General features: G+C 32.2%; 1 protein-coding gene across 1 annotated transcript in view; it reads left to right on the plus strand.

The window, feature by feature from the left end:
- Positions 13,659 to 15,521, plus strand: part of LOC105165082 (copal-8-ol diphosphate hydratase, chloroplastic-like) — a 5,064-nt gene continuing 3,201 nt past the window's right edge. The window contains exons 1-4 of the mRNA XM_011083956.1: positions 13,659 to 13,761; positions 14,748 to 14,843; positions 14,966 to 15,033; positions 15,130 to 15,424. Coding sequence (XP_011082258.1) covers positions 13,659 to 13,761; positions 14,748 to 14,843; positions 14,966 to 15,033; positions 15,130 to 15,424 — 562 coding nt within the window. The remainder of the gene's footprint in view (positions 13,762 to 14,747; positions 14,844 to 14,965; positions 15,034 to 15,129; positions 15,425 to 15,521) is intronic.

Raw genomic sequence — 15,521 nt, forward strand, 5'->3', positions numbered from 1 at the left:
AAATAAATTAGTTTAAGGTAAATAAAAAATAATTAGTCATTTGTTTATCATAAAAAGGAACTGCTAACTCAAATTGTGTTTGATAACACTTGAATCAATTATATGACAAATATAATACTCTTATTATGTAATTGATGTATATCTCGATAAAAGTGATCAATCATAAATGCAAATATATCACACTTGTTATATAATTAATTTGATTCGACTAAACTACTAAATCTGATTCGAATAAGATTTTGCCAATAAATAGATAGACTACATCCGATTTGTGCAACACAAAGCATCTACTTGAAGAAATTCGTTCAAGCTAAAACTCAAACCCGTACATAGTTCTTTTTCCTTTTGTTGTCTAGTTACTTACTATTTACCCTGGATGTCTTTCGAATAAGATTTTTCCAATAAATAGACTACGTCCGACTTGTGCAACTCAAAGCATCTACTTGAAGAGATTCGTTCAAGCTAAAACTCAAACCCATACGTAGTGCTTCTTTCTTTTGACATCCAGTTACGTACTGTTTATACTGGATGTCTTTTGAATAAGATTTTGCCAATAAATAAATAGACTACTTCCGATTTGTGCAACTCAAAGCATCTACTTGAAAAGATTCGTTCAAGCTAAAAGTCAAACCCGTGCGTAGTGCTTTTTTCTTTTGTCGTCCAGTGACGTACTTTTACGCTTGATGTCCTTCGAATAAGATTTTTCCAATAAATAAAATAGACTACGTCCGACTTGTGCATGTAGCACCCCCTACTCACTACATTTAATTATCACTATTTCATCCTTTCCTTAATTAAAACTCATTCTATAAGTAATTCATTTTCAAATAAACTCTAATTTATCAATACTATATATATATGTATATATATATCACAAAAGATAATAGATACCACCAAAAGTTTATATTTATCCTCTCTAGATGTCCTCATATACATAATCTCAAGGAAAGTAGTACCACAATTTTAAACACACCCGACAAAAGACTAGAATATTTAACAACCAAATAGCCAAAACTCCAGTTTCAGATGTCACGGCTGACCCACCTAATAAGAACGACGACACAACTCAAAGTCCAAAGTCGCTAGTTAGTGTGACCTATTCCCTGAAAAGTACGTGGCAAAGATGAGCTGCCTACTCAATAAGTATGGCTAATTAGTCTATATATGTATATATATATATATACACAGGCAACTATTCACGTACAAGCAGTCACATCGACTAATAGTCATTCGTCATACAGCAACATCATATATAAGCAGTAATACATACCCCACAACTGTAAACAACACACGGGATAATATTTGACGTTATCGTTTATTAACTAAGGGCCCTACTTACTCTAGTTGGAGTACATCAGTCAATGATTTCGCAGGCCATCATAATCTCATGTCATAGCATATACAACGCAGAATACCCGTTGTATATGATATCCCCACACTCTCTACTCCAGTGTGTAGTAATATCAGTACAGAACATCACAACAAACATGGTATCCCCACACCACCCCAGTGTGTAGCTACCAGCACAGGATATTCCCCGCTGCCCAAAATATCCCGGTACCCTACGTGCCATGGTACCTAACTTAACTCATATATTTTTCATATCACATCATCAATCACGTCATCATCAATCACATTATCATAAACCATTGACTGTGTTCCCAACTAGATAAGCATCATCTTTTATTTCAAGTTACAATGCAATATCACTACTTCATCATTATATTCTCCATAATAACTACTTACTCAGTAGTAACTTCTCAATTTGATTTTATGCCACAATCAACTATACGATCACATAATCATACCGCTCTCACGTCTATTCATTACAAACACATATGACACATAGTAGCAAATTCCACCGATATTAAGGTAATCTAACAAATAGTCCACAACTAAATATATAAACAATCAATATATAAAATCCACGTATATAAATATAAATCCAAGTTCATGATCACATCTAAGAAATCAATATATATATAATATATGCAATGCTACACATATAATTATATATAAAATCCAATTAGCTATACTTACCTTAAATTCCAAAATGCTTCGATTTCACGAGGGACTGCTCAACCCTCTACTTTATCGTCACGTCCTATAATGGAATATTATACGTATAATCAATATATATATAGAACATCATAAACTCTAAATTAAATATTATATAATGTTCGTACATTTTCCACCAATCTTTAAATATTCTATTTACATTAAAGTCCAAACCCCTGTTCCATTTTATTTTAGATAACTACACTTTCTAAGCTTCTCAAACATATATTTAATTTATCAACTAATTCATAAGAATTCATTTAATCAAACACCTTATATATTTATAACTATCGTTTTAATAATATCCGTAAATTATATTATCGTTGAAACCTCATTTTTCCTCCTTTATAACATAATATTTCTAAAATATAATTTTCAAAACATTTCTATGAATTTTCTACCAATTTATCGTTACTATATAATTTAATTAAACAACAATACATATAATTACATATTTGGTTTTCATTCCGATGGAATTGTGTAAATTAACTATAATAATTAAATTTAACAAATCTAATATTTTAATTAACCAACTATATCATTTTTATGTGATATTTGATTCGACACTAATTTAAATAGTCAAAATCGTGAAATATTCCGATTAAATAGTATATCGCTTAATATAACAATATTTAATAAATAGAGTAATTAAATAATAATTATATATAATTAATAAAAATTAAAATACAAATTCTTACCTCGCTGCGCGTCAACAGAAGAAGAAAAGGAAAATTGCAGAATTGTATTAAAATTATGATTTGTGTGTGTATATATATATATAGATATGTTTATCATGGGGGTGGGTGATGGCCCACCCCTCCCCCAATTCATTTTTCCTTCTTTTTCTTTTCTTCTCTCTTTCTTTCTTCCTTTTTTTAATTTAATTTAAACTTTTTTTAAAATACCCATTACGTCCTTTCTAAATTTCTTAATTAATATAATTTGCCCCCAAATATTATAACGAATTCCAATTTAACACATTCAAGTTTCATTACATTCCAAATTCAATTTATAATTTATTTACTAATTAAATTTAAATTCTTAATAATTACCAATAGTCTCCCAATTATGTGAAAAATTCTACGGACGTCACAGTGCAACTCAAAGCATCTATTTGAAGATATTCGTTCAAGCTAAAACTCAAATCCGTATGTGGTGCTTTTTTTCTTTTGTTGTCCAGTGACGTACTGTTTACACTTGATTTCCTTCGAATAAGATTTTTCAAATAAATAAATAGACTATGTCCGTCTCTTGCAACTCAAAACATCTACTTGAAGAGATTCGTTCAAACTAAAACTCAAACCCGTACATAGTGATTTTTTCTTTTGTCGTCCAATGATGTACTGTTTACGCTGAATGTCCTATTTACACTTTAATTTAAAATAGGGTAAATTCCAACAACCTTATGGAGATTAGGGATAATTACGACTATCCTCTTATTGTTTAAAAAATTACGAATATTCGTATGATGTTTGATAAAATTATGTAATTTTTGGATGGAGTTATGAAATTGTCAATCATGCCCTTATTATATTTTTTCTTTTTTTAAATAAAAAATGTGTAAAAAAAACGGACAGCGTGAATGAATTCTTTTTTAAAAAATTATAAAAAAATAATATAGTTAGTCGATAAAAAAATAAAAAAAATTAAAATTATAATATTTACTGCACAAGGATATTTTGATCAGTTCACCACAAAAAAAATGAAAAACTAACGAGGACTAACGGAATTGGATAATTATTAAACGACCGTTAAAATGAGAAGAGTATTAGTAATTTTTAAACAACAAGAAAGTATCCATACTTATACCAAATTTTCGGAGAGACTGATGTAATTTATCCTTAAAAATAAACAGTACTATTTGAGCTTATGCAACACAAAAAATCAATTAACCCATTAGTCAAATTTAGTTTGGCACGACTATTTTTCAATGACAAATGTCGTCAAATTTAGTTTGGCACGGCTATTTTTTAATAACATATAGTCAAATTTAGTTTGGCACGGCTATTTTTGAATATTAATTGGGTGGAAGGCGACGAGCCGAGAAGTGTGGGGGGCGGCGGCAAGGGGAAAGCCGTGAGGATGAGGCGATTTTTTAAATTTTATAAAAATAAGTAAAAATGATAATTTTTCTAAATTTTAAAAATAATAAAAATTTATTAAATGATCATTTTAATTTAATAATTATTTATGTTAAATAAAAAATGCTTATATGTTTAATTAATATATTTTATGAATAAATATAATTTATTTAGATATATTTAAATTAAATAATAATTTAATTTAATTAATAATATATAATTATATAATTAATTGATATTTATATATATATCAATTTGAAATTTAAAATATGAATTTTAGTATATTTAATTTATTTCTGTATGGTGATTTTCAATTCAAAATTTAACCTTTAAAAATTTTATATACTTTTTATATATTTTGGTATTTAATTAATATACTTTATAAATAAATATAGTTTATTAAAATATATTTGACTTAAAAAATACTTTATACTAATCAATAATATATTATTTATTAAAATATATTAACATGCAAAAGGGTGTGGGGGGTGGGGGGAATGAACATTTGCATATATAAAGTAATCCTAAAAAAGTAAAAAATGAAGCCCAGTTATGCAAAACATTCTCTATTAGTTAGAGAGATGGTCTTTTTTGCTGTATTTTAAACAACACAAAGGTTTTTTCGCCTATAAAATTAATATAGGGGGATTTTCTGTTATTTCACCAAAATACATGGGGTGTTGATGCAATTTATCCTAATATTTAATTATGACAGTTAATAAATAATCGTAGTAAATAGTTATTGACGACGACCACATAATGATTGTTGGTTGTGGTTTTGCAAGGATGGCTAAAATTTATTGCAAATATTTTTATTGCAAAAATTTATTGCAAATATTTTTTACATTAATTTTATTTAATAATTATTTACTATAATTTTTAATTATAGTAATTAATATTATAATCAAAAGTAATTTTTATTTAATGTAAGCCATACTTATCAAGTTTTTTAGGTCGTACGTGTTTATAATGTAAAAATTAATTTATTTTTTCCAGTGTACGGAACCTAGCGGTAGCGGGTAGTAGTTAATAATTAACTAACCGAAGGCACCGTGGAGAACAGCTCCGCCGGGTTTGCCCCAAATTTACGTAATTGTTACATAAGCATTTTGTTAACTACATCAATCTTGCCGGTAGCTAGATATAGGTTTAAATGTATTTTTTGTCTAGTAATTCAAGTTGTTTAGTGTTTTGGTCTTTAAATTTTTTAGACTAATACTTTGATTTTGTATTTTTTAATTTACATAATTTTATTCTTTTTTTTTTTATTGGAGTTCACCTTTTCATTGAAAAACACATTCGTCTCTGATGTGATATTTTAAAATTATTTTGCTCCTATCGATCCATGTCTGCCAGTTTTTTTGGCATATAATTTTTTAGTGTAGTATTCTAATCTTATATCATTTTAATTTTTGTAACTTTAATTCTTTTTTGATTGGAGTCTGCCCTTCTTGCTTAGTGAAAATGTGTGAAAAGATTGAAATTGCAAAATAAAAAATTTATAGGACTAAAATATTGCTCTAAAAGATTAAACGCCAAATGAGTTAAGTGGCAAGACTATTTAATCCATCTAGTATATATATAGAGTCATGTTGATGGTCCATGTATCGGAAATCTGTCTTTACAACTTCTCTTTAGCTATTTCCAGGTGCATCGACAGGCCTAGAGAAAATGTCTCTTCTGCCAATCCCACAGCTCAGTTTCTCCCATGCATTCCCATGCAGCTCAGTTTCCTCTACAAGACGCCGATTTCTCGCCTGTGAACGCTGCAACCGTAAGTTAATTATTAGTGTCAACTATTTAGTTCTATCGTATAGTTCAACATGACTTATCTATATCTATATTTATATCTATACTATATGATGGGTGTCGAGAGACCACAAAAAATAATTCCTGCAACATTTTGCAGAAGTGGGAGTAGAGTCGATTCCACATAGATTGGTGTTAAGTCGATTTTTTTAAGAGAAAAAAAAATAATCGGGGGGGTTTGATGGTACAGGGGAATAATTAAAGAAAAACTAAAATAAACTGGAAAGTAATTAAAATTAGGAGGTGAAGATATGAGAGAGGACTTTTTCGATTAAGTTATGTTCATACTTGATTCAGTGGGTTAATCATCGATGCAAATATAGCACTTGTTCAAACAAATAAATCAGTTATGGTCATTCGTACGACCTAACGACCTTACCTTTTCGTCAGCTAAGGTACGACCATTGACTAGATCCCTAATCGATGGACAATCTTGAAAACGTGCACAAAATTTAATCCATTAACAACATTAAGAATTAGAATTGCCTGATTCTAATTAACAAATTTCTATGAGGATAATTCGTTTAAATTAGATCATGCATTCCCCATAACATAACTAACTACTTTGACATAATTAATTATGCTACATTGCTACTGAGTATTAAACTAAACAAATAATTATATGGATTTGTAAAGTTCAATTAGCTAAACAAATCTTCTTGATAATAAACAATAGCCACATTATTCATAAATCAGATGTCTGTAATAAAGGCATATAGAATAACGTGAATACTTATTTAACAAGCGTAAAAAGTGCAGATTATATCTCACAACAATATACGAATCAAGCAATCACCTTAACCTTAACCAGAAAATAATAAAATTAGCCGGACATGTTAATGGAAGAACATACTAGAAAGTGGAATTCCATTAACTCTAGGCAAAGTTAAAACTAAAGAGAGAATATGAAAATAAAATCGCCTATTGAATTCACAGTTGTGTTTACAAATTGAGATACCCCTCTATTTATAATAAACGTCTCTTACGAATCTAGATATAGGGGGTTAAGTACATAATTGGTTCTTAAAATGTCAACAAATTATCCAATTACATCAATCACATATTTAAAGGGATCCTTTCCAAAATTCAACAAATCATTCATTTTATCTTGTGAAAATCGCATCTTTTCTTTTCTTCATTAGTGTTGACTAAAGCACTGAGCGTGGGCATGTTTAGTCAGTCCTGCAAAACTGTCTTAAAATCTTTTCTTCCATTTTTGGTGCCTTCAATTTCCGTTTTTAGCTTAATTTTGCTATCTTTATCCCATATCAAACCTTTTTTTAGCTGAAAATGTAATAAGTCCACATGATTAGGAATATTTTAGCTAAAAAAAAAAAGGTGAAATCACCACAAAATCATGATAATTTGCATAGCTATCACTATATATAAAAGCAGGGTCTACAATGATTTTTCCTGAAATTTGATATAATTATGAATATTCCTTCGTTATTGTAAAAAATTACAAATATACTCTGATATTTGATGAAATTATGTAATCCTTCAATGAATGTATGAAATTGTCAATTTTGCTCTCTATTGTATTTTCTTTTTTTTTTTCTAAAAATTTAAAAATTTGTAAAATAAAGTCGGATGGGGTGGATGGAAAAATTTTAAAAATTATAAAAAAAAATTATCCACTAAGTCAATAAAAAATTAAAAAAATTTAAATAAAAATACAATTCTTAATCTACAATGGAGTTTTGATCAGTTTACGATAAAAAATGAATTGAAACCTAACTGATCCGGCTAATTGTTAGACGGCCATTAAAATCAGGATGGTACGTATTGGTAATTTTTCAAACAATGAGGGGGTATTCATAATTATGCTAAACCTCAAGGGAGGTTGTTGTAATTTATTACCGTATAAAAGTATGAATCTTTCATGTATTTGTTCCCATTGTGAGAAGAAATTTATATCCTTACTTAAGTAATCTTTTAAATAATAAATCAAAATTAGTTCTAGAAGACTATTTAAGAGTCCTAAATCCTAATTCCTCTAAACTACTTGGACATAATAATGAATATGTCCGGTTGGGATGACAAGTTGGTGTATAAGAGAAGTAGAATTAAAAAGAAATGGGTGAGAGATAGTTTGATGTTTGGTTAGGGGGAAGAATGGAGAGGAAATAATACTCGATGTATATGAAACCCATCTGAAGTTTAATTTTATTTCCGCTTGAAATTTGGTGGAAAAGTGAAAATATAAGACAAAAAAAAATAAAAAAATTATACATTTTGTTTTTATTTACTCCATTGCCCTCCTCTACAGCGACAACTTCGTCGCCGCTGTTACTTTTTTAAAAATTAAATTTAATTAAAAGAAGATTATATTTAAAATGTTAGTATAATTATATATTTACATATAAAATAATATTTTATTATTAATAAATATCTATATATTATTTTAAAATTTGTTAAATTATATGTATACATTTATTATATAATAGATTGAGGAGAAGGATAAAATTATAAATAAAATGTACTTTGCGACTGCTTTGTTTTTCACATTCTTCTTTAAGTCACATTGGAACCTACACATATAAATGGAAATGAATGATATATATTTTTATAAATCAAACACAACTAAATGACTTAATTATGGTTACTACTCAAATGTGTACATCCACCTATATCGCACGGGTCTTCCCACGCGTGTCTCGTATGGCAGGTGCCTCATATGGCAGGGGAATAATGAGGTGCTCTATTGAGTCAAAGAAAGCTGGAGAAAATAATTTCTCAAGATTGCACATGATTATAACGACATTTTTCTTCTAACTCCTGCACCTTTTTGACATCTAGTGTGGTCGAGCATAGAACTTGAAATAGAAGGCTTACCTCCATCAATGCAATTCAAACAAACTCAAGAAACACCTCAGAAAAGGCAACTGGGTCAACTTCTGCATGAAGATATGATAATCGTGGCTTTTCATGCCGTGCAACCTCAAGTTTGCAATGTCAATACATTTAGCAATTTTAGAGGCATAACCATCAGGAAACCTCAAACACCTCACCCGTTTACATATCTTTTCCTTATGTTCCTTTGTTAGGGTATATGCGGCTTTAGGCATATCGTTCGATCTATGTTCGTCAACCTCAAGCTCTGGGCTATTACATATATTCTTCAAATCCTTACATGCATTCAAATTGGCTTTTGGTTTCCCCTTAATGTCCATTAGAGTGTTGAAGATGCTGTTAAACATATTCTTCTAAATATACATGACATCAAGGTTGTGTCGTATCAAGTGCGTGTTCTAGTATGAAAGATCTCAAAAGATGCTTTTTTTAGTCCACTTGTGCACATTGCCATAACTTGGTAGGTATGTCAATGGTTCTTCAACTGCAGTACCATACTGCTTGACCCTATGACAGATGTCATCTCCTGTCAGCCTCGTCCGTGCAATCTTTCTTTCCTATCGATCTTTTGTGAAAGATCTCTTGTTTTTCCTATATAGATGGTCGTGGGACAAAAACTGTCTGTGACAATCAAAATAGCATACCTTCCTTCCATGCTGCAGATGAATGTCCGCGTGTTTTTCATATAAACAAGGTACCCTATAATACCGGCGATACTCCATCTAGATGCCAACCTATAGGCGAGCAAACAATTGGTGGTCCACATCAATGCTGCACACATCATGAATGCCTGGTTCGTCGCATGGTCATGCGTCAATACACCTACATACCACAATTGAAACAACTCCTAAATCGACGGCTCTAAATAAACATCAATACAACATTTCAGATTGGGCGGGCAAGGATCACCATCATCAAGAACATATACTCGGATTTCATGCATATTTTTGGTGGGAGATTGTATGGTGTCAAGATAACCAGCCAACAAGAATACGTGCGCCCATACTACCCATGTGGTGCAAACCCATCGGCATATAAAGCCAGTCTAACATTACGAGACTCCACTGAAAAATTAGGATATGACTGATCAAAATGCATCCACAGTTCAGCATCGGAAAGATGACACATAGAACCCTCCTCTGTCTAACGGCAAGCATGACATGTCATGTGCTCAGCCGTCATTGGTGAAGCATACAACCTTTGTAGTCGAGGAATCAGTGGCAAGTACCTAGGGATGGCATACAATGACTTCTTGCATTGGGGGTTTCGATCCCTGGGTTTGTATTCAGGTCACCACAAAACTTGCAGTACTCCAGCCCGTGTCGTCCTTCCAATACAACATGCATTCGTTCTTCCATGCATGAATCTTCTCTATGAGCAAACCCAAATTCTGTATCAACTTCTTCGTATTGTAGTAATCTAGAAGGGGGGAGGGTGTGATCCCGCAGTAACAGGTCACTAACCTATTGAGACACCTGACTGTAGCATCTCTCAGACATGTTGTTTTCGTCCTTGATGTTAACCAATTGGGCATTCACCGACAATTGAGATTCATCACAGCCATTGTACAAGGGCTGATCAACTGCACGTACTACATAAAAAAATCAGTCCGATAATCTTGATACACATAGCCATACGAACTAGGGTTGGCCTTAGTACCTTCTATAGGAAAAGAACTACAGGCAACCACGGGTTTAGGTTCGGGATGCACCGAGAACAAGTGCGGCCCAACAGCATCATAAACCTTCCGTTGGTGCCTATTCATCTGTTTAACATCACCACAATGCGTTGCCATGTTAGGTTCAACAGAAGTCTCTACAGAAACTAGTGCAAGCGGATTATCATAGTACTCTATCACTTGAGCCTCGCCATGAGTAGTTCAATTATAGTATCCCTCTATAAACCCTTTTATACACATATTGAACATAACCTCATTCGTCGTTTTGAAAACACGATTTCGACATTTACGACATGGGCACCTAATTTTCTCTCTGTTCATATATACTTGTTGATCCTTACCCAATTTACAAATTCTCAAAAACCATCCTCAAACTCCTGCCAAATTGATAAATTTCCCGACAAGTACTTCTCATACATCTACCTCCTCAATTCTTTAACATATTTAACTAATTAAATTGAAGTACAATTAATATACATTGATTACAAACCCCTCAAAAATTATATATATATATATATAATTAAATTCCATACTAATAATATATAATATACTAAAAACAATATCATCACAATTTAAATAGTTGCATTATTTAATACCTGGATAATGGGCACCTCCTCCACCTCAATTTTCCAAAACAAAATGATTGATCGCAAACACTGGACCTTGCAAAATAGATATTTTTATATATTTAATTACATAAAAAATGAAGGTTGATATATATATATATGTATATATATTCAACTTTTAGAGCTTCAACAGTGTAATAATAAAAATGATGCAATTGAATGAAAACACAAATAAGATAGAGCACAAGAATTTATATACACATTTGAGGGCGACGTTGGGACGGGTTTTGGAACAGAATTTGGGACGCAAAAGATCCGTTATAATATAGCCATTAGAGGTTTTGGATGGAATTTTGGATGGCAAAAAGTGAACCTTAGAATTTAATCGTTGAAATTGTAGGACAGAATTAGGGCCACTTGTTGGGACGACATTTGGGAGAACGTTCTGTTAGAAAATTGGAATCTTCATGTCGTCCCTAATGGCATTCCAAATGTGGGACGGCTTTACCATTATCACAAATATCATCCCAAACTATTACCCACCAAAATATTGGAAAAACATTTGGTGTACGGTTTTGGACAGTTAGTATTTTTTGTCTATGTTTGCAACAGAAGTTGAGATGACCGTGTTATTTTGAGACGGTGAGTACTAGAGCGAGATGTTCTGTCCCAAGTTCGTACAAAGTCATCCCAAGACCATCCCAATTAGGAACGAAGTATTGGGACAAATATTGGCCGTCCCAAATTCCATCACAATAAGGCCTTTTTTATGGTTAAAGTTGACAATTATCAAACCTGTTCCAACGAGTCCAAGAGAACCACAAACTAACAGTTAATTACAATAATTTAATAAAGATAACACTCACACGCTTATAAAACTCGGACTCATACTCTGAAATTTATTCATAGGACCTACATGACTTTTATACGACTTAATTTCAAACTTTGTGTACATATTTTGCAGTCAATAAAATTTTCATTTTTTTTTAAAAAAAACAAAAAAACTAAAATCATCATCCCTACTACATAAATTCTCCAACCTTATATTTTTAGAAAAATATTTATCTTTTTCTTTTTATAAAATAATAATTTTTTTTTGTAATTGATTTCCATCATATATTCCTTGAATATTTTAAGATATAATTTTTTAATTCTTTTCTTTGTCTTCTCACTAAAAAAAGTTGAGTTTTTACTACACTTTAAATGATCACAATTTAAAAACTGTAATAGATCAATACTATTAATCACGATCAAATAAAATTAAAGCAAAAACTTGAATTTTTACCAAGATTAATCAATATTCTCCATGATTTTTAGGTATAGTCAAAACATTTGCCATGGTTTAGCCATTGTTAATATTTTGGCCACTTGAAGAAACAACGGCTAATGATCGTTGCGTAGCTGTGGTTGATTTGTATTTTTCATGATTTTCTTTTTTTGGCCATGGTAATTAACCGTAGCTAAAAATTATATTTTTTTTAGTGTCTTTTTTCTTTGCTTGTATAATGAGGCAAAATTATATTTTTGGTCCTATAACTTTATGTCTTTAGCACTTCTAGTCCTATACTTACCTTTATGAAATGAATAGATGTGTTAGGAGAAAAAATATATCTATGTATTATAAAAAATAATGTATTACTTTTAATGCTAATATTTATATATATATAATCATAGATTAGTTGTTTAACAGTATTTAATTCATTAACCTTTTACGTTGATTTTAAACTAATAGGTATGAATTTTGGTTAGAAAATACCACACTAACGCCCAAAATCAACGCCAAAAATTGACAAAATCGGACAGTAATGGCAAGATCGATATTATCAATTTATATTGAACTTACTCCTAGTAGATTATATTTCTTAGCTAAGCTTCTATAGCATGTAGTGCCAGTGGTGAAAGGTTTAAATATTGTTTTTGGTTGACTAGGGTTCAATCCCATAGGCAACAAAATTTTTCTGACTCAAGTTCATGATACATCAACGCCACATCATTAATTATTGTCTAAGTGGAAATTGGGAGGACACGTGCCAAATCCCGGCGAAAGTTGCCATAAAATTGAGCAAAAACCTAAATTCGACCAAATTTACATATTTTTTTGCAAATTAATGGTAATAAATTGATAATGGTAATACTTAATGGATCAAAATAAATCAAGAACAAAATTAAAGGACTAATTTTTTTTTCTATATATACATATGGAAAAATGCAAGCAACCCCTTACGATATCGCAAATGAGCAAATTAACCCTTTATGGAAAAACAAATAGCGATTTACTTATCTATATTTTTTAAAATACAACAATTTACCCCTTCTATAATTTTAAAAAGGGCAAAAGACAATTTTCGTCCCACAGCTATAGGCCATTTTCGTTTTAGTCCCGTAAGTATCTAGGGTTTCAATTTGGTCCCGTAAAACTGAAAAATTCGCAATTTCAGTCCAAATTTCGCCGAAAAATTTTGTGGGTCGCCGAAAAAAGTCACATGCGATGCATGTGACTTTTAAAATTGGGGGCTGGATCCTGATTGACTGGAGAAGCTGATGTGGCGCATACGTGGAAATTAAAAAAAAAACGACGAAAATCGAGCTCGCGACCGTCGGCAAAGGCGGAGGATGGCTTTCGTCAAATCTTTGCACAGAGGTGACCAAAATCGATGGGACTGGTCTCAAAAGATTCGCCAGAACGAGAGGCGTTCAATGATGGTATTCCGAGCAGGTGGTTCGTTCGGACGAAGGAGAAAACGCCGGCGGAAGGTGCAGTCGCGGCGGACGACGACCGAGATCTTCAAAACGATGGATCTTTGCACCTAGTTGATGAAAATGGATGAGACTAGTCCCATTAAAACCGCAATGAGGAGACGAATCTAATGGTACCAATCCGCGATCGTGGGTCGTCCTGTCGCCGGCGAATCGACGGGAATTGTCCGCGGCGGTCAACGATCGTGGGTCGTCCTGTCGCCGGCGAATCGACGGGAATTGTCCGCGGCGGTCAATTTCAAAGCCCAGTCACTGTCGTGGTGGGATCTCAAAATTGGTTGAAGTGTTTTGTTCTCCTTGCTATGGGAATCGAATGGTATATATGGTGGCCAGAAATTTCAAGTAACGGTGGCGGAATTGAAGAAAGAAGGTGGCGGCGACTGGCGGGCGATTTTTAATCCACGTGAGTCGTTTTCTTTTTTTTTTTAATTTCCACATATGCGCCACATCAGCTTCTCCAGCCAATCAGGATCGAGCCCCCAATTTTAAAAGTCACATGCATAGCATGTGACTTTTTCCGGCGACCCACAAAATTTTTCGGTGAAATTTGGACTGAAATTGCGAATTTTTCAATTTTACGGGACCAAATTGAAACCCTAGATACTTACGGGACTAAAACGAAAATAACCTATAGCTGTGGGATGAAAATTGTCTTTTGCCCTTTTAAAAATGAAGCAGTTTACCTCCCTATATAAGGAGGTAAATTATCTCATTTTAAAAAGTACTAAGTACTCTTGTAATAGCAAGATCTCCAAGCCAATAATCAGTTTGAAACAATGCAGTCTATGTGTAGTACTACTCTTGTAAAGGCGAACAAATTCCTCAATAGTTCAAGCTAGAATACCTAAGGTTTACTCGGCCCGATGTAAGAATTTCAAGTACTACAATTAGACTCAGTGTTAATTTATGGCTAACAGATTTGATATAATTAATGAATAATTGCAGGTTCATGGCTGATCAGCACAAATAATACATCCATTTCCTCCAATATTTACCAAATACTTGATTACAAACAAACAACTAAAGTAGCTGAGAGTCGAGGTATGTGATAATTAGAGCTTTATTATTACTACGTACGTAAGTACGTTCGTCTGTCTATATTTACAATATTATTGATTATAACTCTTTGAGAAGTTAAGTATGTGTTGTCGTGATTGTTGCAGTTTTTGCCAGTCTGGATGTGGCGCAAGCGTGCGATGAAGATGATTCCACAGCTGAAGCGCTCCAAGTGGTACAAGTTTGATATAGTAGTTTCTTCTTGATCCTTCTTCCCTCTCTCTCTCTGTCTTCTATGTCTGCAATTTTTCTTATTGTTTTTTGGTTGAAGGTGAACAAGATTGAGGAGTATATTGGTAGTATTAAAATGATGCTGAGCACAATAGACGAGGGACGAATAAGTGTGTCGCCCTACGACACAGCTTGGATTGCTCTTATTAAAGACGTTGATGGGCGTGGTACCCCTCAATTTCCATCCTGTCTTGAGTGGATTGCACAACATCAACTCCCAGATGGTTCATGGGGCGATGAACGTTATTTCTGCGCGTATGATAGGCTTGTAAATACACTAGCGTGTGTGGTAGCGTTGAAATCATGGAATGTTCATGCCGATCAGAGTCAAAAAGGTTCGTGGCTGGTAACTACTCTAAGAATTATATTACATAATTATTCTCGAATTTAACTTCAATAATATAAAGTAGTATAGGCATAATTGATCAATAA

This window comes from Sesamum indicum, linkage group LG6 (genome assembly GCF_000512975.1).
Source record: "Sesamum indicum cultivar Zhongzhi No. 13 linkage group LG6, S_indicum_v1.0, whole genome shotgun sequence".
NCBI lineage: Eukaryota > Viridiplantae > Streptophyta > Magnoliopsida > Lamiales > Pedaliaceae > Sesamum > Sesamum indicum.